We start from the raw sequence: 26,542 nt of genomic DNA, 5'->3' as shown, positions 1-26,542 counted from the left end.
CTTCTAAGTGTCTTTGATATATCAAATCAATTAAAGTTTACCACTGTGGTGTGGGATAGGGACAATTCTATCTCCACTTACAGATCAGGAAATGGAGGCAGAGAAGTAAGTAACTGACAAGGAGTCACATGCAAATATGATGGCACATCTGCTGTTACTAGTGTGACAGCCATGTGGTGGTGTGTCTTCTAATTGTGCTTCTGCCTAGGATAGTGATTTCAGATGTTTGTGAAATTGTAGCATCCAGTTGAAATTCAGTTCTGGTATACCTTTCATATGTACGTTTATTAGTACTTTTTAATACAGTTTATATTGCTAAACATTCAATAAACCTTTTATTGAAGTATTAATGCAAAATAATGAATAAATCACAAGAAAAGAAAATGCACAATTTTGAATTATTACAAAATGAGCACACCCAGGACAAGAAGTAGAATATCACCAGCCACAGAGGCACCTATATATAGGCTCCCTCCCATCTACCCAATTGTAAGCAGCATTCTGACTTCTTGTTTCTGAACTTTTCGTATGCTTTATTTATTTATTTATTTTTAAATTTTTATTTCAGAGAGGAAGAGAGAAGGAGACAGAGATAAAAACATCAATACTGAGAGAGAATCATCAGTTGGCTGCCTCTTGCAAGCCCCACACTGGGAATTGAGCCCGCAGCCCAAGCCCTGAGCAGGAATAGAACTGTGACCTCCTGGTTCATTCATAGGTTGACGCTCAGCCACTGAGCCATGCCGGCCGTCAGTACGCTTATTTTTAAAGTGAATCAAAATTTGGGGAAAGTTTTAGTATTCCTTTAAGTCCAATAGAAACATCCTAGGGTGTTATGAATTGAGTGGGTTTCTGGAGTTTGCTTCCTAAATATTTAGTTTTATTTGAGACTAGAGGCCAGTGCATGAATTTGTGCACCAGTGGGGTCCCTAAACCTGGCCCACAGGATCGGGCCAAAAACAGCTCTCCGACATCCTACAAGGGGTCCCGAATTGCGAGAGGGTGCAGGCCAGGCCGAGGGACCCCTCTGGTGCACAATCTGGGCCAGGGAGAAAGGCAGGAGGTTGGCCAGCCAGGGAGGAACCGCAGAAGGGCTCCAGGGCGTGTGCGACCCATCTCGCTCAGTCCCGATCGGCCGGACCCCAGCAGCAAGCTAATCTATGTGTCGGAGCATCTGCCCCCTGGTGGTCAGTGCACATCATAGCGACTGGTTGACACTCTGCCCCTGGTGGTCAGTGCACATCGTAGCTACTGGTCGACCAGTCAACTGTCTGTACCCTGGTGGTCAGTGCTCGTCATACGGAGCGTTTGAGTGGCCTTAGCATATCATTAGCATATTACACTTTGATTGGTTGAATGGCCAACTGGTCGACTGGACACTTAGCATATTAGGCTTTTATTATATAGGATAGGATTCTGGTGTGAAGAACTTATACCCTGAGTAGAATGATCTTTGTGGTGTACATCACTGTCAGTATCTGTGAAGGAAGGGTGACTGGCAGGCTAGCAGTGAACCTGCCACAGTTTTCTAGATGTGGCAGCAGACAGGGACTCTGGTCAGAGAGAAAGGGCCTGTTATGCATGGTACAGCAGGCTTTATGTGCATCTGTTACCCTGTGCCCCAGGTTTTCAGGACCCTAGTACATGCTGCACATAGTGTGGGTTTGTGTTACAGCAAGGAACCCTCCAGATTTATAAGAGGTCTGCTAGCAAGCCTTCCTAACCCTTATCTCCAAGAGGACAGTATGCTGTTACCCAGGTCAACCAGAAGAGAAACACCATCTACAGCTGTGAGAAAGATAGTCTGGGATAGACCCTGACACCAGATGTGGAGAAATACCATGGAGAATTGCCTCTCAATAATGTCCACCTCTTGTTTCTGTATCATCGTAGCCTTGATGAATATTCCCATTTCACTCCATCAGCCACTCTGGTTAATTTGACTGGGACCAGATCTGTGCAGTTTGTATAACAGTATCAAGGCTACCATGAGTAGGATTCCAAACAGCAGGATGAAGCCAGCCTGCAACATTGACCTCAGCCAGGCTGAGGGTCCTCACTGGACAACAGTATAAACCATGAGTTTCTGTTCCATTCATTTGGTCACAAAGTGTTCTCTGAGTTAGGATTATGAACAAAATACCTGTCCTCTGGGAGCTTACAGTCAAATAAGTGGTCGTTCTGCCTCATACAGGTATAGTGAGTGTGCCAGGTCTACACAGCCTCATGGGGAGGGAAGGGCGGGAGAGATAAGGGCTGGGTGCACCAGGGTCTCCTATTCTAGAGAGATTGCGGTGGCAGTGCAGGATGCTTTGGGCTGTCAAATGCCAAAGGCAGGAGACCCATTAGACTGTTGCCATGGTCCTGATCATGTCTGCAGCCCTATGAACTTGGGGGTTTCATTTGTGTTAACTGCCTTTGTATTTGATGATATGTTGCCTTTTCTCAAATCACTGTTTCTTTATAATTAGGAAAATCAATTCCACACAAGTTCTTTAGGTGTAGGTTCTACCTTTTTTGTTGTCAGGCCTTGTGTTGCTTGATGTGGTGTCTGTACAATTACACTGAAGAGTCTGGGTCTTTAGAATGTAGCTCAGTGAGGAAATCCATAGATTTCCACTGGGTTCTAAGCTCCAGGAGCCTGGGACTTATGTCAGTGTTGTTTCTCTTTTCCTTGCAGCCCAGTGTGGTATGGTGGCTAAAACTTGTTGACCAGATGCAGAGAATCCCTTTGGCCCCTAGCCAGACCGAGAAAGCCACACTTGTCAGCATTTTAAGAGATAATATTAGTGATTTGTTTTCATTTTTATAAGTGAAATTGTATTATCATTGAAGAGTGTGTATGTGAGAGACAGAGAGAAGTGGAAGATATGCAGTATTGCCGGTGGACCTCTACTTGGAAGAGCCTTAGAAGGTCTAGCTCTAGCCACGTCAATGTCATTTCCTTGTGGTTTGACCTTGTACAGCAAGCAGGTAAAACTCAAAGGCTAACACAGGCCAAATAAACAAGGTTTAAGTTTATGTGGGCTGCAAAAAAACAAAAGCTTCAATTTTCATAGAAACGTAGGTTTATTTTGATATAGACATGCTGAATACAAAGGGCTGAAATAAATGAGTAACCGTTAACATAAAATAATAGAACGTTTTAATAAAAATTAATTTTTTTAACATTAACTTACCAGACACTGAATAACTGCAGAAATTAATAAGCGTAATGCAAATAAACACATTTTTCTTGTTTTCTGAAAGCGAAATATTTCCTGTTGCGCACACCAAACAGGTCAGTCCAAGACTAATGTCATGGCAGTGGGCTGCTAAAATATTCGCTGCTAGTATTAGTGGAGAGAAATGGTGCGCAGGCATGATGTAAGGGAAATGAATGCAACATGATTATAGTAATCCAGGAGTCCTCAAACTACGGCCTGCGGGCCACATGCAAATACAAATACTGTATTTGTTCCCATTTTGTTTTTACTTCAAAATAAGATATGTGCAGTGTGCATAAGAATTTGTTCATAGTTCTTTTTAAAACTATAGTCCAGCCCTCCAACGGTCTGAGGGACAGTGAACTGGCCCCCTGTTTAAAAAGTTTGAGGACCCTTGTAGTAATCAGTCATTAGCGAATGTTGTAATTTGTTATTAATTACGTATAACAGGATATTGTAAAAATTAAGTTAGGAATTTTTTTTATTTTTTTATTAATTAAATCTTTATTGTTCAGATTATTACATTTGTTCCTCTTTTCCCCCCATAACTCCCCTCCACCCAGTTCCCACCCCACCCTCCTCCCTCACTCCCCATCCACTGTCCTCATCCATAGGTGCACGATTTTTGTCCAGTCTCTTCTTGCATCCCCCTCACCCCTTTCCCTCCCAAGAATAGCCAGTCCACTCCCTTTCTATGCCCCTGATTCTATTATAATCACCAGTTCATTCTGTTCATCAGATTATTCACTTGATTTTCAGATTCACTTGTTGATAGATGTGTGTTTGTTGTTCATAATTTGTATCTTTACCTTTCTCTTCTTCTTCCTCTTCTTAAAGGATACCTTTTAGCATTTCATATAATACTGGTTTGGTGGTGATGAACTCCTTTAGCTTTTTCATATCTGTGAAGCTCTTTATCTGACCTCCTATTCTGAATGATAGCTTTGCTGGATAAAGTAATCTTGGTTGCAGGTTCTTGCTATTCATCACTTTGAATATTTCTTGCCACTCTCTTCTGGCCTGCAAAGTGTCTGTTGAGAAGTCAGCTGACAGTCGTATGGGTACTCCCTTGTAGGTAACTGAGTTTCTTTCTTTTGCTGCTTTTAAGATTCTCTCTTTGTCTTTTGCCCTTGGCATTTTAATTATGATGTGTCTTGGTGTGGTCCTCTTTGGATTCCTTTTGTTTGGGGTTCTCTGCACTTCCTGGACTTGGAAGTCTATTTCTTTCACCAGGTAGGGGAAGTTTTCTGTATATCTTCAAATAGGTTTTCAATATCTTGCTCTCTCTCATCTTCTGGCACCCCTATAATTCTGATGTTGGTACGCTTGAAGCTTTCCCAGAGGCTCCTTACACTATCTTCGTATTTTTGGATTCCTTTTTCATTTTGCTTTTCTGGTTGGGTGTTTTTTGCTTCTTTGTATTTCAAATCGTTGAATTGATTCTTGCGCTCCTCTAGCCTGCTGTTGGGAGTCTGTATAATATTCCTTATTTCAGTCAGTGTATGCTTAATTTCTAGTTGGTCCTTTATCACAACCTCGAGGGTCTCATTAGATTTCTTGTAGATCTCATTAAGTTTATCGGCAGTTTCTAGAAAATTCTTGAAAAACCTTAAAAGTGTAGTTTTGAGCTCTATATCCAGTAGTTTGCTTTCCTCCATTTCTGTCATTTGTGTCTTTTTTCTTTGTCTCCACATTTTTTATGCTTCCCTGTGTTGATAAACTGGTTTTCTGTGCTGAGTGTCCTCTAGGGCCCAGTGGTTCAGCCTCCCCAATTACCTGAGGAGGACACTCTTGGTGCACCCCCTTGTGGTCTTTGTGAACAGTCTTGTTGTAGTTAAGCCTTGACTGTTATAGTTATCACTGGGAGGAATTGACCTCCAGGCCAATTGGCTGTGAGAATCAGCTGTGTCTGCAGTGGGTGAACTTCTGTGCTGGAGACACCCCTCTGGGGCAATACTTGCTTCAATGGGGCTTTGGTGCTCACTGAGTCTGCCCCCTGAGTGTGTCCTTTATGGTTCCACGGAGCTGCAAACTGGATGGTCCCACTCTGACCACTGGGTTTCCTGGCTCCTGGATCTCTAAGGAGGTGCTAATCTATCCTCTGCCTGAGGCTATCCAGCAAAAGCCTCCCTGCAGGGCTTGGGCTGGGCGGATCCCATGGGATCAACAGGGCGGGGCTAGCAGTTATGGCTGCTCCCAGAGGCTCTGCTTCTCAATGTCCTGGTAATCACTGCAAGCCCCTCCGAGAGAAAGCTGTTCTTGAGTTCCGACCGATGCCAGACAGTCCCGCTTCTCCCGTATGAGTCTGGGTCCCTAGAGACTCGCCCAGAACTGGAGCTCAGAGCCTGAGACTCCCTCCCGATTGAAAACGACAACCACGCCCTCAGCCACCAGCCCGCTCCGCATGCACCTCCACACCTTAGTATTTTACTTCCGTACTGCGCCTCCTCTGAGTCTCGGTATGCTTTTCTCTTTCCTTCTAGTTGTGGAATTTCCACTCAGCCAGCCTTCCTGTGGTTCTGGATGATGTCCGTTCCGTCTTTTAGTTGTATTTTTGAAGTGGTTGTTCGAGGCAGCAAACTCTGGTGTTTACCTATGCCGCCATCTTGGTTTCTCTGTCAAGTTACGAAATTTTTTTTTTTTAAATATATTTTTTATTGATTTTTTTACAGAGAGGAAGGGAGAGCTATAGAGAGTTAGAAACATCGATGAGAGAGAAACATCAATCAGCTGCCTCCTGCACATCTCCTACTGGGGATGTGCCCGCAACCCAGGCACATGCCCCTGACCGGAATCGAACCTGGGACCTTTCAGTCCACAGGCCGATGCTCTATCCACTGAGCCAAACCGGTTCCGGCACGAAATTTTTATTAAAATGTTTCTTACATACCGTTATATGGACTGGGCTGCAAAAATATTCATTGTGGCCCATGGGCTGCAAGTTTGACATGCTTGTACAGGATCCTCATCCTTTCATGGCCTTGTATTCTTCATCCGTATGACAGGGTTAGGCTAAATGCTCTATTAGGGTTGTTTCAAATCCATCATGACTTTTCAAACTGCATTGATAAATGCTAATTATAGATAAAATTATCCTATATAATAAAAGCCTAATATGCAAATTGCCACCTTGACCAGGAGTTCGACCGCTCCCTATGAAGTACATTGACAAATAGGGAGCGGCGTGAAACATGGCGGGCGTTGGCAACTTGGCGCTCACAGCAGGTAGCAGTGGAGGCACTGCCGGCCCCAATGGGCCCCGATGAGAGCAGAACCACGGTTAGATGGTGGAGCAGGTGAGCAGGCGGCGCCAGGCCAAGGTGGGTGCTAGTGGGGCCTGATCGCCCCGCCAATTGCCCTGTCGACGATGACCAGCAGCGATGGTCGGGGGCCTGATGATTCAGGCGGAGCGGGGTGTGTGGGGGCCCGGGGGCCCAGGTGCTACTCAGGGCCCAGAGGTCAGCTGGGACCTGCCTTTCCATGCCAGACACTTGCGCTTCAATTGCTGGCCATGCCTAGGGACTGCACCCATTCACGAATTTCATGCACCAGGCCTCTAGTAAAACTATAAATATACACATATCACTCCATAATTGTATCGAACTCTATAAAAACTAGTTGGAGTTACAAGAGTGGAGAAGTTTGTCAGATTATTTTCTCTGTGATCGCTTTTTGGCTAAGATCAAGTGTAGTATCTGTTCATATCAGTTTAATATTTTTCTCTATGAAGTTAAGTTTATAAAAATTTCAAATGGAGACTCTTTGTTAGCTTAGAAACTTGTAAAGAATGTGTAGTGATAGGGGTCATTACACCTCTTGGTGTAGTGGTTCCCAGCAGTTTTCTTCCTTCAGTTACATCCAGCTGTGGACTCTGGTCTGAGTGAGGGGTGCTCTGGTGGGCATAGAGCCCGGGGACCCTGGGGCTTTGGGAAGAACACAAGTCTGAGACATGGCCATGTCCTCTCTGCTAAGCAGGACAAAGACTTCGTCTTGCCTATCACATGTGGGGTGAGAGCTCTTGCTAGGCAAGGACCCTACTATGTGCTGGTGTCTTAGGTTTGTTCTGAATCCAAACCATTCCCTCGCTGTTGATGTCCTAGTGTCTCTAGGTCAAGTGTGATGATACATTTTAGCCTGACATACCCACTAATTTGTCCCTTTTCCTTCAGAACAGGGTGGTCTTGACCTTGGTGGAGACTGACCTAGGAACCAGATGAGCAGAGACTTCTGCGTCCATACCTGGCCATGCTCCTATTATTTGGAACTTGAGAAGCGATGGGTTCCTGGAAAACTTTGGTTAACTTCACTCTCACTAAAATTTCTGACTGATAAAACTGGAGACTTTCTTGTCAGCTTTCCTCTTGCTGATATAATTGAGATCAAGAAAGAAGCTTCTCATTTTATCTTCAGTTCTGTCACCATCCTGGAAAAGGGCCATGTCAAGCACTGGTTCAGTTCCTTGCAGCCTAATCGGAATGTCGTTTTCCATATCATCGAACACTTCTGGAGAGAGTTGCTGCTATCTCAGCCAGGGGGTGCTGTGGAGGCGTCATCCTCCCACATGACCAAGGGGAAGGAGCTGACTGGTCTAATGGCCTGTTCCCAGAAGCGTCTAGAAGATGCAGCCAGAGTCCTACACTATCAGGGTGAGCAGCTGGACAGCATAACGAGCAGCCTGGACAATATGGAGTCTGACCTGGATGTGGCTGACAGGTAGAGAAAAGTACTGCAGCCTTAAGCTGCTCTTTTGGTGTCTTCCATATCTCATATTTAATACACATTCAGAAAACATGGGTTATACCTGCTGTGGACAGTTATACTGGGCTGGATGCTCTGGGCATGCAGATAGTAAGGGCACTGTTGCCAGATTTAGTGTAAGTCTTTAATGAGGATCAACTTATTCAGTCACCAGACAAGCAAAGAAGAGCATGGGGAAACTTGAGTCTGAGAGGCCAAGGAATTTGTTTGAGATCACACACACTAAGTTTGTTAGCATAGTTTATTTTTTTAGTAGTTTATTTTTTTTAATATATCTGTGGAGCAGCCAGGTTTCAAGGGAAACATTTTGGCTGCAGAAGTTACCACCTGAGCTGCGGGACCAGCAACTCTCAAAGCTTGGGTCTTGGGGCACTTCTATTCTCATAAAAATTGAGGCTCCAAAGAGCTTTTATGGGTTATGTTATATTGACCATGTTTTCTAAAACTAAAAAATTAAAAATATTATCATTTAAAGAGTAAAATAATAAACTCATGACTTAGTAATGTAAGTGACATTTAAAAAAATAACACCTTTATATTATTATATTATTACTAGAGGCCCGGTGCACGAAATTTGTTCATGGGTAGGGTCCCTAGTAATGGCTGGCGATCAGGGCTGATCTGTGGGGTGACCAGTGGAGTGAGCGGGGGCCCCTGCTGGCACCTGCCTTGGCCAGCCTGGTGCCGCCCATTTGCCAGCCCTGCCCCCTGCCACTGCTGCTGGTCTCTTCCAGGGAGGCGACCGGCGGGGCAATGGGGCGGGACCCCCACTGGCACCTGCCTTGGCTGGCCTGGGGCCTGTGGGCTGGGGGCAGCTCCTGCGTTGAGTGTCTCCCCCTGGGTGGTCAGTGCGTGTTATAACGACTGATCGTTCCACCGTTTGGTTGATTTGCAAAATGGCCCCTTGGGTGGTCATTTGACCGGGAGTTCAACTGGGAGACTGGGAATTCGACCGCTTGCTATGACGTGCGCTGACCACCAGGGGACGGCGTGGAACATGGCAGGCATCAGCGATGTGGTGCTGACAGTGGGCAGCAGTGGAGGTGCTGCCAGCCCTGATGGGCCCCAATGAGAGCAGGACCACGGGGGGAAGGTGAAGCAGGTGAGCGGACGGGTGGTGCCAGGCCAAGGCAGGTGTGAGCGGGGGCCCAATCGCTCCACTGATTGTCCCGCAGGTGGTGACCAGCGGCGGCGGTGGGAGCGGGGCTGCCACCTGGCTCCCTGGTGCTGAGGGAACTGGGTGGGGGCATGACCCCGATCAATCATCCTCCAGGCGGGATGGTGGAGCAGGTGAGGGGGCAGTGCCAGGCCAAGGCGGGGAGCCAGGCAGAGCTGCAAGGCTGGGGGTGCAAGCTGTGGCTGCGAGGCTGGGGGTGCGAGCTGGGGCCTGATCTCCACAGGCCACCCCAAGTGACCCCACCCATGCACGAATTTGTGCACCAGGCCTCTAGTCCTGTGGTCGGCAAACTGTGGCTCGCGAGCCACATGCGGCTCTTTGGTCCCTTGAGTGAGGCTCTTCCTAAGCCTTAGGAATACCCTAATTAAGTTAATAACAATGTACCTATCTATATAGTTTAAGTTTAAAATATTTGGCTCTCAAAAGAAATTTCAATCATTGTACTGTTGATATTTGGCTCTGTTGACTAATGAGTTTGCCGACCACTGCTCTAGTCTATATATATAAAACCTAAAAGACCGAATGTCCAAACAACTGGTCGATCAGTCGCTATGATGTGCAATGATCATCAGGGGGCAGACGCTCAACGCAGGAGCTGCCCCTGGTGGTCAGTGTGTTCCCACAGCGGGAGTGCCGCTCAACTGACCATTGGGTGCCAGATGCCGGGCTCATAGTTGGCAAGCGCTGTGGCGGCGTGAGCCTCTCCTGCCTCCGCAGAAGTGCTATCAAGTGGCGGCGACAGTAGCAGGCGCCTGGCCCGGGCTTAGGCTCCTCCCCAGCCGCCTGCTGCTACTGGTACTACTATATCCCCCAAGGGGTTCTGGATTGTGAGAGGGTGCAGGCCAGGCTGAGGGACCCCACTGATGCCTGAATCCATGCATGAGACCTCTAGTATTACATAATAACCTGTTCAGTGAAGAATAGCACTGTTTGAGACATTGCACCTCTGTAAAGTGAGGTTTAGCAGAAGACATTGGGTTCCCATGCCTGCTGCTGCAGTGAGTGCTCAGTGCCCTTATAAAACCCTTGCCTGCACTGAGATACTAAGATGGGCTTTGGTACGAGAGTCCCCCGTCTTCTCAGGTGACCAGCACTTTAATAAACCTCACTTTCACTAGTACCTGCCTCACAAGTTTGGCTTTTGTGGTGACAGGCAGTTGAACCTTGGATTTAGTTTTTCTTTCTCTATTTTTATTGTATTTTTTATTGTTGATAGTATTACAGATATCTCCCCTTTTTACCCCCTTTACTCTAATCCTCCCAGCCTCTACCAACCCCCCATGTCTTCGCTACCCAATTACATATGTCCATACTATGCCTATCCTATCTAATAAAAGAGAAACATGGTAATTAGCCATATGTCCGCTACCCTTCCCATTGGCTGATCAGGGCGATATGCAAATTAACTGCCAGCCAAGATGGCGGCTAATTTGCATACCGCAGGTAGGGAGGGCCAGCTTGAGCTGCTGTCCGGCCGTGTGGCGCCTAAGCCCCTGTGCCAGCCGGGACCGCAGTGTGCGGCCCTGAGTGGCGGGGGGGCTTGGCGGCTGGAACAGCTGCCTAAACCACGCCCCCAGCCGGGACCCCTGTGTGTGGCCCTGGGCGGCGGGGGCTTGGAGGTGCGAACAAGCTGCCTAAACCACGCCCCCAGCCGAGACCCCTGTGTGAGGCCCAGGGTGGGCGGGGCCTCTGCAGCTGCAGTGTTTGGACCCAGGCCCCCAGCCTGTCCTGGGCTCTGTTCAAGGAGGGTCTGGGGTTCTGGAGTTTACTAAACTTTACTGGAGCTGCTCCCCACACCCCAGCCCCTGCCCCAGAATCACACTGCCTGCAGCAAGGCTCCTGGCAGCTTCCTGACAGGTGGGCAGCAGGAGAGCTGAGTAGAGCGGGGCTGCAGGGAGCCATGGAAGGGCTGGGCTGGGGGAGCCAAGCTCCCGGGGGTCTGAGGAGAAAGCCTGAAGGTAGAGGAACCTTTGGCAAAGTGGCTGCCAGGAGCCGTGGCCCTGGGGTCTGCAGGCACACGGACAGGCTTCCCCCTGATGGGCGATCCTGGGCAAGTGCCATGGCTTCGGGGAAGCGGCTGGCCAGGAGGCGGGCGGCCCAAGGGGCGCAGAGCGGCACCAAGGTGGGGTGCATTGGAAAGGGCTCAGGCCTGGGCAGGGTGCTGGCGGGTGGGGATCTGCCTCACCTGCAGAGAGTGAGGTTCTGTATTGACCCCAATAAGTGGGAAACAAGAGGCGATGACTGCAGGCGTGGAAGGATGCCCGGGCGGGCGGAGGGGCGCAGACTCGCAGCCCTGAGGCGGGGGTGGGGGAGGGGGGGGCAGCGCCACCTCAGTGGAGGAGCGCCGCACTGCTGGGTAACCCACTGCGGCGGTTTGGTGAAGCTCCCAGCGCGGCCTGCACACTTGAGAGGCCAGGACTCCTGTTCCCGCCTTGGCCCAAAAACAAGCCTGCGTCCGCCCCACCCCCAGTTCTCGCCCCGCCCCATGGGGGTGCACACCTGCACGGTGAGTGCAAGCCTACCACCTGCTCCCCAGAAGGGGGGGGGGGCAGTAAAGAATGGGGTGGGGCGGGGGAGAGGAAAGAATGTGGAGCATCCATGGTGAAGAGGAGCTGGAGAATGAGGCTTGGAAGCCTCACGGGGAGGTTTGTTCTGCTTGCCCTGTGGCTGTCCCTTAGGAAAGGCGGAGAGCCGGCTGTGAGGGCTCCTGCGCAAGGAGTCCAGTTCCATGGCCAACTGGAATTGGCCTCAGATTCCTGCTCTGTAAAATGTGTTAAGCGTGTCCCAGTGCCTTCACTGAGCTTTGAGGGCCAATTGAGATACTATATAAAGAAAATGAGGGAAGACATGAGAAAGAAAAGGAAGGGCGGGCAACACAAAAGAAAGATTGGAAAGAACCTATAAGCCTATTGTCACTTAAATACGGAATAGAGTCAATAGTGTTGTAATGATGGTATGAAGCCAGGTGGGTACTGGAAATATCAGGGAACACTTTGTAAAGTATATGATTACCTAACCACTATTCTGTAACTAATATAAAACCTGAAACTAATACAAAATAATATCGAATGTAAAGAAATGAAAGTAGGAGTGAAATTTTTCTAAATTTCAAAGTTTAAATAAAGGCTGCAAAGGAAGGAATGGGGAGAATAAAAATAGTGTTTTTCATTTTACCACTTTATTGTCTTTTCAGTATATGAAAAAGACAGTTGTCTTTATATGGTGCTTTTATGCTTTTCTAAGTCATTATCTCATTTGATGTTTAGGGCAATTTAAAGACAAGACAATTATTCCCTCCACTATTCAAAGAAAGGAAATCTTGATGCCTGGCCCCAATGATTCAATCATCAATCCCTTATTGTAAAGCAGGGTTAGTGAAATTTTCTGTGAAGGGTCATATCTATATTAATAAAAGCCTTGGGGGTGATCTGGCCAGCAGGGAAGGGCAGTTGGGGATGATCAGGCCGGCAGGGGAGTAGTTAGGCGTCAATCAGGCTGGCAGGGGAGCTGTTAGGGGGTGATCAGGCTGGCAGGCTGAAGCAGTTAGGGGCAATCAGGCAGGCACACAGGTGAGTGGTTAGGAGACAGCAGTCCAGGATTGTGAAAGGGATATCCAACTGTCGGTTTAGGCCTGATCCCGGCAGTCGGACATCCTGGGATCAGGCCTAAACCAGCAGTCGACATCCCCCAAAGGGTCCGAGATTGGAGAGGGTGCAGGCTGGGCTGAGTGACACCCTCCTCCCGTGCACGAATTTCGTGCACCGGGCCACTAGTCTATAATAATAAAAACATAATATACTAATTAGACAGGACAGCCTAATGACCTTCTGGATGTCCTTCCGGATGACCTTCTGGAACCACCAGTGGGCGGTGGCAGGACCAGCGAGCCTGTACCGCCAGGCCAGCCATGGTGGTCCTAGCACCCCCCCCCCTCCCCCCCGCCCTCTGCAGAGGCCATGGAAGAGGCCATGGTGCAGCCCAGTCTCTGCGTCACTCCTTCCGGAGAGGCGGCAGGAGAGGTGACACCAGCACCAGGCCTGCACCTCCACCCATCCCGGCACCACTCCTTTCGCAGAGGTGACTGGAGAGGCTGTGGTGCAGGCCTGGTCCTGGTGCCACACCTTCTGTAGAGGAGGGGGGGACGGGGCAGCACAGTTCCCAGAGCCTCCGCAGAGGCGGGACAGGGTGCGACCACGGCGCCTCAACCTCCCACGGCTCCTCCCCTGGCCAGGCCGGTCCCAGATCACTCCCCCTCACCAGTGGGCGGGGGGCAGGGCCAGCACTAAGGAGCAGTGAGCCTGGCTTCTGGTTGCGTGGCACTCGTCCCCTCTCAGCCAGAAGCCGGGCTCACTGCTAGTGAGTGTGGCGGAGGTAGAGTGAGCCCCTCCCGCCTCCACAGCAGGCGGGCGGTAAGGAGGGAGGGGTCATGGACTGCAAGAGCCCCAGACTGTAAGAGGGATGTCTGAGTGCCAGTTTAGGCCCGATCCCAGGGAAGTCCTGGATTGTGAGAGGGTACAGGCCAGGCTGAGGAAACAGCCCCCTTCTGTGCACAAATTTCGTGCACCCGGCCTCTAGGCTCTCTATATAAAAGCCTAAGTGACCATTACAACCGGCCAGTAGCTATGACACGCACTGACCACCTGAGGGCAGACACTCAATGCAGGAGCTGCCCCCTGGTGGTTAGTGTGCTCCCACTGCCAATCTCCCTTGTTCAGCCAGCCTCCTGTGGTCCCTTCCCCTGGCCGGCCAGGTGGTCTGTGCGCTCCCACAGCCTACCTCCCCTGGCCAGCCAACCTCCCGCAATCCCTCCCTCTCCCCGGCTGGCTGGCCTCGATTGGGACTGGGCAAGATGACCCTGATTGCCGGCCAGGCCGAGGGACCCCACCCATGCACGAAATACTCTAGTAAGTATATAAGTTCTTTGGTTTATCTCTTCTCGTCCCCTGAATCCCACATCGAGGTATGTCAGTCTGTTCCATGACTCCCTGCTTTGGGTCGTATTTTGTTTGTCAATTCATTCTGCTCATTAGATTCCATAAATAAGTGAGATCATGTTATATTTGTCTTTCTCAGATTGGCTTATTTTACTTAGCATAATATTTTCCAGGTCTATCCATGCTGTTCCAAAGGGTAAGAGATCCCAGGGAGTGCCTGTGGTGGCAGCAGCGGTTCCTTGTGGCAGTAGTGCGAGGTCCCACAGATGTCAGCTGAAGGCACGCAGGGTCCTGCTGGTGTTCACTTACTTAGGTGCACGGTCCAGGCAGTGTCTGCTCTGAGCACCCGGGGTCTGGGTTGTGTCTTTGGGGTGGGGGTAGGGTCTAGGGTGGGGTGCCTGTGGTTTCAGGCCTAGGCTGCGGCTAGTCTGGGTGATGGTGAGGCTGGGCACCTAGCCACTGCTGCTCCATGCGGCCTCATCCCAAGGAGGTATATTGTATTTTATATGTTACTAATCCTCCAGTATAATTTTAAAAGCAGTATTTTATGCAGTTGTCATTTGAATCAGTTAGGAAAAGTAAACAAGAACATTTATATTATCTAATTACCTACATGGTTCCCTTTACCAGTGTTCTTTGTTTCTTTGTAGGGATTTGAGTTTCCTTCTGGGGGTGTCATTTCATTTCAGCCCAAGAACTTTCTTTAGGTTTTCGTTTTCATTTTTGTTTTTGTTTTTGCGTGAGGCGGGCCTGCGACCAGTGAATCCCTCAGTATTTGTTTGGAATTGTCTTTATTTTGCTTTGTGGGTTTTTTTTTTAAGGATAGTTTTGCTGGATATAGAATTCTCCACTGACAGTTTTATTTCTTTAAGAACTTTGCATATATCATCCCAGTAACTTCTGGTCTCCATTGTTTCTGATAGAGGTCATCATAATATGGTTCTCTTATTCATGATAAATCATTTTTCTGTTACTGTTTTCAAAGCGTTCTTTTTTTGGTTTTCAAAAGTTTGGCTAAGATGTATCAGATGTAAATCTCCTTGTTTCACCTGCTTGATGTTTGTTTAGCTTCTTGGATTCATAAGTTATTGTGCTTTCACCCCCCTCAAATTTGGGGGATTTAGACTATTCAGATAATTTTTCTGTACCTTTCTCTCTCTCCTGCTCCTCTCAACCATGTTATATGTATGTTGGTAGTGTGTTTAATGGTATCCTCCAAAGGAACTGTTCATTTTTCTTAATTCTTTTTTTCTGATATTAAGATTGTATGACTTATTTTTTTGTCTTCAAACACTGATTCTTCTGTCATTTTAAATCTACTATTGAACCTCTCTAGTGAAGTTTTTTTTCCATTACTGTACTTTTAAAATTGGGACATAATGGACATATAATATCGTATTCGTTTTAGGTATACAATATAATGATTTGATGTCTGTATATATTGTGAAATGATCACCACAATTTGTTTAGTTAACATTGATTACCACGTATTGTTTTTTTCTTATGAAAATAACTGTTAAAATCTATTCTTTTAGCAACTTTCAAATATACAGTACAATATTGTTAACTATATTCACCATGCCGTACATTACAGTCCCAACACTTATTTGTCTTATAACAAAAGTTTGTACCTTTTGACCACCTTCACCCATTTCACTCATTCCCCCAAACCCTGCTTCTGGCAACCACCAATACTAGAGGCCCAGTGCACGAAATTCGTACCGGGGGGGGGGGGGTGTCCCTCTCAGCCCAGCCTGTACCTTCTTCAATCCGTGACCCCTCGGTCACTAGGTCCTGGGGATTGGGCCTAAACTGGCAGTTGGACATACCTTTCACTGGCTCCTAACTGCTCACCTGCCTGTCTGTCTGATCACCCCTAACTGCCCCCCTTGCTGGCATGGTAACCCCCAACTGCCCCCCCTGCTGGCCTGGTCACCCCCAACTTCCCCCCTGCTGCCAGCCTGGTCACCCCCAATTGCCCCCCCCCTGCATTCTTGTCACCCCACATAGCCTGCTGTTTGGTTATTTGGTCACCCCTCACTGCCCCCCTGTAGGCCTGGTCGTCCTACACAGCCTGCTGTTCAGTCATTTGGTTGGCCCTAACTAACCCCTCGGTGGCTGGTCACCCCACGCTTCCTGCTGCTCAGTCGTTTGGTCGCCCCTCACTAACCCCCTGCCGGCCTGGTCACCCCACGCATCCTGCTGCTCAGTTGTTTGGTCGGCCATCACTAACCCCCCTGAAGGCCTGGTCTCCCCATGCAGCCCACTGCTCAGTTGTTTTGTCATCCCTCACTAACCCCCCTGCCAGCCTGGTCTCCCCATGTAGCCCGCTGCTCAGTCATTTGGTCGGCCCTCACTAACCCCCCGCCGGCCTGGTCATCCCACGCAGCCCGCTGCTCAGTTGTTTGGTCGTCCCTCACTAACCCCCCGCCGGCCTGGTCATCCCTACGCAGCCCGCTGCTCAGTTGTTTGAACACCTATTCTACCACTTCAGCATATACCAGTCCTTTTAGGAACCTCACTCTCCAGGCACTGAGATAGATTGTGCTCACTGGGGTAAATGGACATTTACTTGATTTAGTAGGTAGGTGACAGGGTGAGACCAGGTTAGGGCAGAGCCAAGGGAGTGACAAAGAATCTGGAAGGGGAAAATATTTTTAAAATCCCTAAATGAACTGTTGGAACCATTGGACTATCTTTCAAACTGTAAAAGTATTGTGTGTGTGTGTGTGTGTGTGTGTATGCACACACAAATGGTAATTTTTAACATGCTTTTTAAAAAATGTTAGCTCTATGCCGAAACCGGTTTGGCTCAGTGGATAGAGCATTGGCCTGCGGACTGAAAGGTCCCAGGTTCGATTCCGGTCAAGGGCATGTACGTTGGCTGCTCAGTTGTTTGGTTGTTCCTCACTAACCCCCCTGCCGGCCTGGTCACCCCACGCAGCCCGTTCGTCATTCGGTTGTTTCGGTTGCGATGGTCACTTAGGCTTTTATATACACAGATTCCATATAACTTGTTTCACTTAGAATAATGCTCTAAAGTCCATCCATGTTGTTACAGATGGCAGTATTTCCCTATTTCTTATGGCTGAATAATATCTGTGTTATTATCAAATTTATAATATCAAATTTTCTTTATCCATTCTTTTCTCAGTCAACACTTAAGGTTGTTTCTATGTCTTGGCTATTGTAAATAATGCTGCTATGAACATTGGGGTGCAGATATCTTTTTGGGATAGTTATTTTGTTTTCTTCAAATTCATACCCCAAAGTGAAATTGCTGGATTAGTATAGTAGTTCTACTTTTAATTTTTTGAGGGACCGCTATACTGTTTTCCATAGTGGCTGCACCAATTTACATTCCCACCAACAGTGCATAGGGCTCTCTTTTCTCCACATCCTTGCCATTGCTTGTTATTTCTTCTCTTTTTGATATTAGCCACTCTAATAGGTGTCAGGTAATATCTCATTGTGGTTTTGATTTGCATTTTCCAGATGATTAGTGATGTTGAATGCCTTTTCATGTGTCTATCGGCCATCTGTATGTATACCTCCTTTGAAAAAATATCTATTCAAATACTGTTCTCATATTTTAATTGGATTGGTGTTTGTTTGTTTTTTTCTACTGAGTTCTTTAGATATTTTGGGTATTAACTCCTTATCAAATACATGAATGATTTGCAAATATTCTCTTATTCTGTAGGTTGCCTTTACATTTTGTTGGTGGTTTTCGTTGCTGTGCACAAGCCTGTTAGCTTGATATAATTCCACTCATTTTTGCTTTTATTGTCATCTTAAAAAATCATTGCCAAGACTAATGTCTAGAACAGTGATGGCGAACCTTTTGAGCTCGGCATGTCAGCATTTTGAAAAACCCTAACTTTGGTGCCGTGTCACATATAGAAGTTTTTTGATATTTCCACCATAATAAAGCAAAGATTTGTATTTTTGATGTTTATTTTATATATTTAAATGCCATTTAAAAAAGAAAAATCAACCAAAAAAAATGAGTTTGCGTGTCACCTCTGACACGCGTGTCATAGGTTCGCCATCAGTGGTCTAGAAGCTTACCTACTATGTTTTGTTCTAAGAATTTATGGTTTCCGGTTATATGTTCAGGTCTTTAATCCATTTTGACTTGATTTTTGTGTATGGTATAAGAAAGTGGTCTAGCCCTAACTGGTTTGGCTCAGTGGATAGAGCATCGGCCTGCGGAGTGAAGGGTCCCAGGTTTGATTCTGGTCAAGGGCATGTACCTTGGTTGCGGGCACATCCCCAGTAGGGGGTGTGCAGGAGGCAGCTGATTGATGTTTCTCGCTCATCAATGTTTCTAACTCTCTATCCCTCTCCTTTCCTCTCTGTAAAAAAAAAAAAAAGAAAAGAAAAAAAAAAAAGAAAAGTGGTCTAGTTTCTTCCTTTCTGTTTTTTTTTTTTTTTGCATGTATTTATTTGTCCAGTTTCCTTAGTTCCATGTATTGAAGTGGCTCTTCTTTCTCCATTGTGTGTTTTAGCTTTTTTGTTGTAAATTAATTGTGTGGGTTTATTTCTGAGCTCTCTATTCTGTTCGCTTTATCTATGTGTCTGTTTTCATGCCAGTACCATTCTGTTTTAAATACTATAGCTTTATAATATGGTTTGAACTCCAGAAGTGTGATACCTACATCTTTGTTCTTTCTCTAGATTGCTGTGGCTATTTGGAGTCTTTTGTGGTTCCATACAAATTTTAGGATTGTTTGTTCTATTACTGAAAATATTCCATTGGCATTTTAATAAGGGTTGTTTTGAATCTATAGATTTCTTTGGGTAGTATGGTTATTTTAACAACATAGTAGTTGCCCCCTATCTGTGGGGGATATGTTTCAAGACCTCCAGTGGATACCTGAAACCACAAATGGTACCAATCCCTATATATATTTATTACATTTCCCCCCACTATGCGTACATATCTATGATAATGATGAGTTTATAAGTTAGGTACCATAAGATACTAACAATAACCAGTAATAAAATAGAATAAGTGTAATGATATGCTGTCATAAAACTTAAGTGAACGTGACCTCTCTCTTTCTCTCTCAAAATCTCATATTGTACTGTGCTCTTGTGATGCATTGATGGAACCATTCCATAAATAAGATGGCTGTCAACATGCTTCTTATTATGTTGCCAAAATATGAGCAGATAATTTTGGAGTATGTTTTAGAGCATGTGATTTCTTCACACTGTACACTATGTCTTGCTTTATCATATTTCCTGCAGTATTACTACACAGAACCACAGTTAACCTGTTCTTCCATGCTGGTGCCTCCATTCTACTTTTTTCCTCTTTTTGGTTAAAGTTTAATTTTATAGGCAAATATTTTAGAAATTTTGTTCTGAATAATTATTATCTAGGCTGAGTCCAGCTGGAGTTAATTATCCTATATAATACAAAGCTACTATGCTAATTAGACTAGATGACAGAATGACCTTCCGGAACAACCTTCTGGAATGACCAGTGGGTGGGGGGTGGGGTCACAAGGCAGCCAGGGCCGTGAGGGCCGAGCCCCTTTCATGAATTTCGTGCATCAGGCCTCTAGTAAATACTATAAAATAAAGCATAAGAATCAGATCTATGTGGTTGCTTAGATAAATTCTTTTTTTTTTAATATATTTTATTGATTTTTTACAGAGAGGAAGGGAGAGAGATAGAGAGTTAGAAACATCTATGAGAGAGAAACATCGATCAGCTGCCTCCTGCACACTCCCCACTGGGGAAGTGCCCGCAACCCAGGTACATGCCCTTGACCGGAATCGAACCTGGGACCTTTCAGTCTGCAGGCCGACGCTCTATCCACTGAGCCAAACCGGTTTCGGCAGATAAATTCTTTATTCTAAGAGTTGATTACTTTTTTAAAGAGGAGGCCATAAGAAAAAGTAGATAGTGATCACTGAATTCATTCTTTATACATGTAAAAAAAAATCATGTAGTGGGAATGACAGTGATGTTAGTTGGTTTTTGCATTTTGTTTCAGAGAGCGTAATTTATTTGTTGTTTGTTTTAATTCTCACCAAAGGCTATTTTTTCATTGATTTTTCAGAGAGAGAGTGAAAGGGAGGGAGGAGAGGAAGAGAGAGAGAGAGAAACATTGATGTGAGAGAGACACATTGACTGGTTGCCTTCTGAACACGCCCCAACCAGGGGCAGGACTGAACCTGTAACCAAGGTAGGTGCCCTTGACCAGGAATCAAACCCACGACCCGTTGTTCTATGGGCCAATTTTCTAACCACTAAGCAAAACTGGCCCGGGCAGAGTAATTCCTCATTTTAATTCAAACTTCTAGTGATCTAAGTTTTAAGGTTATACAATTTTAAAAATCCTTAACTTGATGCAGTTTCTTAAAGTACCAAATTTGTAAAATCCAAAGTTGTCATCATAGACTGTACTGCTTTTGTAAATTGATGTATGAGAGAGATTTCTGTAAAGATTCAAGAGAAAAACTGTTGGGAACCAAATTTGTAACTAGACTGCAATTTCTCCTCTGGGGTGTGTCAGTTAAGTGGTATATCCCTTATCCACTTAGTCTTGTGCAATGATCGTTGAGCATTTCAGTAAATTTTGGTGAGTGGCCTTGCACTTTTCCTTGGGCAATTCTTATTCACTGCCAGCTGTTGTCTTTAAGGAACCACAGTTATTAAGGAGATCTTCATACTGGCAACTATTGGCGCATAGTTAATTATCACAGTTACTGGGGCAATTGGCACAAGATGTTTCTTGTTTGTAAGAGGTATTCTTTTTAATAACATTATCAACAGAACAATATTGACAAACATATAGTATTTTGTTGACAAACATATAGTATTTAGACTGTCTTGATTGGGACAATAGGCAGTTCCTTATCCAATATGATAAGATTAGTAGTGAATAACTTGGGTATAACACCCAACTGTGCTTGAACTAATTGGTCCTACACAATAGACAAAATCATGGCTGTCATCCTACTGGTTTTGAATTGCATTTGACCAGGTAGTAGGATTGAAACTGAATGCAGATTCAGCTGTCTGCCACAACGAAAGCCAAGCTTGTGAGACAGGTGTTGGTGGGGAAAAAAGTAGTTTATCTAAGCGTCTGTGAGCTGAGAAGGTGGTGGACTCCTGTCCTGTAAAACTATGTTAACATCTTAGTGCAGGCAGGGTTTTTTTTTTTTAATCAGGAAGGAAAGGGAAAGCAGAACAAAGAAATCAGGGGTAGGGAGCTGTGGATGTACAGGCAGTGTTCTCGCCAGTCCCAGTGGAGATCTTTAATGTCAACTAAAGTCTGCTTTCACCACTCTATTGTCTGTTTCTATGGGTTATGCATATATGCATACAGGGTCTTTGGTTGATTACTGATTAGCTCCCACTCACCCACCCTCCCTCACCTTCCCTCTGAGATTCCACACATTGTTCCATGCTTCCCTGTCTCTGGATCCACTCCGTTCATCAGTTTCTTTTGTTAATTAGATTCCACATATGAGTGAGATCGTGTGATACTTGTCTTTCTTTAACTGACTTATTTCACTTAGCATGATACTCTCCAGGTCTCTCCATGCTGTCTCAAAGGGTAAGATACTTCTTTTTTACTGCTGCATAGTATTCCATGATATAAATATACCACTGCTTTTTTTAATTCGTTATTGTTTAAAGTATTACATATAGTATTATATATGTCTCCTTTTCCCCCATTGACCTCCCTCCGGCCACTCCCCCCCTCAGCACTTGCCCTCATCCCCCCTAGTATCTGTGTCCATATGCATGCATACAAGTTCTTTTGTTGATCTCTTATCCACCTCCCCTCACCCTCCCCTGCCTTCCCTCTGAAGTTTGACTGTCTGTTTGATGCTTCTCTGTCTCTGGATCAGTTTATGTTGGTCATTATATTCCACAAATGAGTGAGATCATGTGATATTTATCTTTCTCCGACTGGCTTATTCGCTTTAGCATAATGCTCTCCATGTCCATCCATGCTGTTGCAAATGAAAGGAGTTCTTTCTTTTTTATAGCAGTGTAGTATTCCATTGTATAGATGTACCATCGGTTTTTTTTCCTGTTTTTTTATTGTCTAAAGTTTTACATAGTCTCCTGTTCACCCAATTGATCCCCTCCCCCATCCCTTCCCAGCCCGGGCAAGTCCCCACCACCCCAGTGTCTGTGTCTATTGTTTATGCTAATATGCATGCATATAAGTCTTTTGGTTGCTCTCTAACCTCCTCTCCCCTACCATTTGTCTCTAGATCGATCTATTCTTGTTCATCAAATTACGTTGATCATTATATTCCACATATGAGAGAGATCATGTGATTTATCTTTCTCCGACTGGCTTATTTCACTTAGCATAATGCTCTCTAGTTCCATCCATGCTGTTGCAAATGGTAAAAATTCCTTCTTTTTAATAGCGGCATAGTATTCCATTGTGTAGATGTACCACAGTTTTTAATCCACTCATCTGCTGTGGGCACTTAGGCTGTTGTAAATTGTTAGCTATTGTAAATTGTGCTGCTATGAACATAGGGGTGCATATGTCCTTTCTGATTCATATTTCTGATTTCTAGGGATATATTCCTAGAAGTGGGAGCACTGGGTCAAATGGGAGCTCCATTTTTAATTTTTTGAGGAAACTCCAGACTGTTTTCCATAATGGCTGCACCAATCTGCATTCTCACCAGCAGTACGTGAGGGTTCCTTTTTCTCCACATCCTTGCCAGCACTTGTCATTTGTTGATTTCTTGATGGTAGCCATTCTGACAGATGTCAGGTGATACCTCATTGTCATTTAATTTGCATGTTTCTGAGGATCAGTGACTTTGAGCATTTTTTTCACATGTCTCAGCATACATGCTTAGAAGTGTCTAAGTCCTTTGCCCATTTTTAAATTGGATTTTTGTCTTTTGTTAAGTTGTATGAGTTCCTTATATATTTTGGATATTAATCCTTTATCAGATGTATCATTGCCAAGTATGTTCTCCCATACAGTGGGCTCCCTTTTCATTTTGTTGATCGTTTTTTATTTTGGTGTAGTCCCATTTGTTTATTTTCTCCTTAGTTTCCTTTGCCCCTAGGATATGTATCCATAAACATACTGCTGTGAGAGATGTCTGAGATTTTGCTGCCTATGGTTTCATCTAGGATTTTTATGGTTTCACGACTTACATTTAAGTCTTTTATCCGTTTTTAGCTTATTCTTGTGTATGGTGTAAGTTGATGATCTAGTTTCATTTTTTTGCATGTATCTGTCCAATTTTTCCAACACCATTTATTGAAGAGACTGTCTTTTTTAAAAAATATATATTTTATTGATTTTTTTTACAGAGAAGAAAGGAGAGGGATAGAGAGTTAGAAACATCAATGAGAGAGAAACATCGATCAGCTGCCTCCTGCACACCCCCTACTGGGGATGTGCCTGCAACCAAGGTACATGACCTTGACCGGAATCGAACCTGGGACCCTTCACTCCACAGGCCGACACTCTATCCACTGAGCCAAACCGGTTAGGGCTGAAGAGACTCTCTTGACTCCATTGTATGCTCTTGCCTCCTTTGTCAAATATTAATTGAGCATAATGACTTGGGTCAATTTCTGGGGTCTCTGTTTGTTCCATTGATCCTTATACCTGTTCTTGTCCCAGAACCAGGCTGTTTTGATGATGGTGGCTTTGTAATATAACTTGAAATCTGGTATTCTGATTCCTCCAACTTTGTTTTTCTTTCTCAAGATTGCTGCAGCTATTCGAGGTCTTTTTTTTTTTTAATTAAATCTTTATTGTTCAGATTATTACATTTGTTCCTCTTTTTCCCCCCCATAACTCCCCTCCTCCCAGTTCCCGCCCCACCCTCCGCCCTCACTCCCCACCCACGGTCCTCATACATAGGTGCACGATTTTTGTCCAGTCCCTTCCCGCATCTCCCACACCCCTTTCCCCCCCAAGAATAGTCAGTCCATTCCCTTTCTATGTCCCTGATTCTATTATGATCACCAGATTATTTATTCACTTGATTCTTAGATTAACTTGTTGATAGATGCATGTTTGTTGTTCATAATTTGTATCTTTACCTTTTTCTTCTTCTTCCTCTTCTTAAAGGATACCTTTCAGCATTTCATATAATACTGGTTTGGTGTTGATGAACTCCTTTAGCTTTTCCTTATCTGTGAAGCTCTTTATCTGACCTCCTATTCTGAATGATAGCTTTGCTGGATAAAGTAATCTTGGTTGTAGGTTCTTGGTATTCATCACTTTGAATATTTCTTGCCACTCCCTTCTGGCCTGCAAAGTGTCTGTTGAGAAATCAGCTGACAGTCGTATGGGTACTCCCTTGTAGGTAACTGAGTTTCTTTCTCTTGCTGCTTTTAAGATTCTCTCATTGTCTTTTGCTCTTGGCATTTTAATTATGATGTGTCTTGGTGTGGTCCTCTTTGGATTCCTTTTGTTTGGGGTTCTCTGCGCTTCCTGGACTTGTAAGTCTATTTCTTTCACCAGGTGGGGGAAGTTTTCTGTCATTGTATCTTCAAATAGGTTTTCAATATCTTGCTCTCTCTCTTCTTCTGGCACCCCTATAATTCTGATGTTGGTACGCTTGAAGCTGTCCCAGAGGCTCCTTACACTATTTTCGTATTCTTTTTTCATTTTGCTTTTCCAGTTGGGTGTTTTTTGCTTCTTCGCATTTCAAATCTTTGACTTGATTCTTGTGCTCCTCTGGTCTGCTGTTGGGTGTCTGTATAATATATATATATTTTTTAAATATATTTTTTCTAGATTAGGATATTACATATGTGTCCTTGTCCCCACGTTACCCTCTACCCCGCCCCCCCACCCCCCTGCTCATGCCCTCACCCCCCGTTGTCCCTGTCCATTGGTTAGGCCTATATGCTTGCATGTAAGTCCTTTGGTTGATCTTTCCCCCTTACCCCCACCTTCCCCTACCTTCCCTCCCAGGCTCGACAGTCCAATCAATGCCTCTCCGTCTCTGGATCAGTCCTTGTTCATCAGTTTATGTTGTTCATTATATTCCACAAATGAGTGAGATCATGTGGTATTTATCCGCTCTCCAGTTCCATCCATGCTGTGGCAAATGGTAAGAGTTCCTTTTTCTTCTTCCTCTTCTTAAAGAATACCTTTCAGCATTTCATATAATGCTGGTTTGGTGGTGATGAACTCCTTTTGCTTTTTCTTATCTGTGAAGCTCTTTATCTGACCTCCTATTCTGAATGATAGCTTTGCTGGATAAAGTAATCTTGGTTGCAGGTTCTTGCTATTCATCACTTTGAATATTTCTTGCCACTCTCTTCTGGCCTGCATGGTTTCTGTTGAGAAATCAGCTGACAGTCATATGGGTACTCCCTTGTAGGTAACTGACTGTCTTTCTCTTGCTGCTTTTAAGATTCTCTCATTGTCTTTTGCTCTTGGCATTTTAATTATGATGTGTCTTGGTGTGGTCCTCTTTGGATTCCTTTTGTTTGGGGTTCTCTGCGCTTCCTGGACTTGTAAGTCTATTTCTTTCACCAGGTAGGGGAAATTTTCTGTCATTATTTCTTCAAATAGGTTTTCAATATCTTGCCGTCTCTCTTCTTCTGGTACCCCTATAATTCTGATGTTGGTACGCTTGAAGTTGTCCCAGAGGCTCCTTACACTATCTTCATATTTTTGGAATCTCTTTTCCTTTTTCTTTTTCGGTTGGGTATTTTTTGTTTCTTTTTATTTCAAATCTTTGACTTGATTCTTGGGATCTTCTTGTCTGCTGTTGGATCTCTGTAAATTATTCTTTATTTCAGTCAGTGCATGCTTAATTTCTAGTTGGTCCTTTTTCATATCCTCCAGGGTCTCACTATACTTATTGAGGGACTCACTAAATTTATCGGCAGTTTCCATAAAATTCTTGAAAAACCTTATAAACGTGGCCTTGAACTCTATATCCAGTCGTTTGCTTTCCTCCATTTCTGACAATTGTGACCTGTTTCTCTGTCTCCGCATTTTGGCTGCTTCCCTGTGTTGATAGAGTGTCCCTGCGCGCCAGGTGTCCTGTAGGGCCCAGTGTCTCAGCCTTCCCAGTTACCTGAGGTGGACACTCTTGGTGCACCCCCTTGTGGGCTTTGTGCACAGTCTTGTTGTAGTTATGCCTTGGTTGTTGTAGGATCACTGGGAGGAATTGACCTCCAGTCCAATTGGCAGTGAGAATCAGCTGTGTCTGCAGTGGGAGAACTTCTGTGCTGCAGACACCCTTCTGGGGCAAGACTTGCTTCAGTGGGGTTTTGGTGCTCACTGAGTCTGCACCCTGAGTGTGTCCCTTATGGATCTGAGGAGTTGTGATCTGGATGGTCCCCCTCTGACCACTGGGTACAGTGGCTCTTGGATCTAAGGAGGTGCTAACTTAGCCTCTGCCTGAGGTTACACAGCAGGAGCTAGGAAGAGAACTGCAGATTCCCCTTCCTTTTTTGGAGTTTGGAGGTGCCCTGAGGA

The 26,542-nt window shown here is 45.3% G+C and overlaps 1 protein-coding gene across 1 annotated transcript in view; it reads left to right on the top strand.

Moving 5' to 3' along the window:
• Positions 1-26,542, top strand: part of SNAP47 (synaptosome associated protein 47) — a 93,294-nt gene that overhangs the window by 11,349 nt on the left and 55,403 nt on the right. The window contains exon 2 of the mRNA XM_081091955.1: positions 7,376-7,919. Coding sequence (XP_080948081.1) covers positions 7,420-7,919 — 500 coding nt within the window. The 5' untranslated portion in view covers positions 7,376-7,419. The remainder of the gene's footprint in view (positions 1-7,375; positions 7,920-26,542) is intronic.

The sequence above is a fragment of the Myotis nattereri genome (assembly GCF_964212035.1).
Source record: "Myotis nattereri genome assembly, chromosome: 5".
Taxonomy (NCBI): domain Eukaryota; kingdom Metazoa; phylum Chordata; class Mammalia; order Chiroptera; family Vespertilionidae; genus Myotis; species Myotis nattereri.
This window is presented reverse-complemented; position numbering and strand designations above follow the sequence as displayed.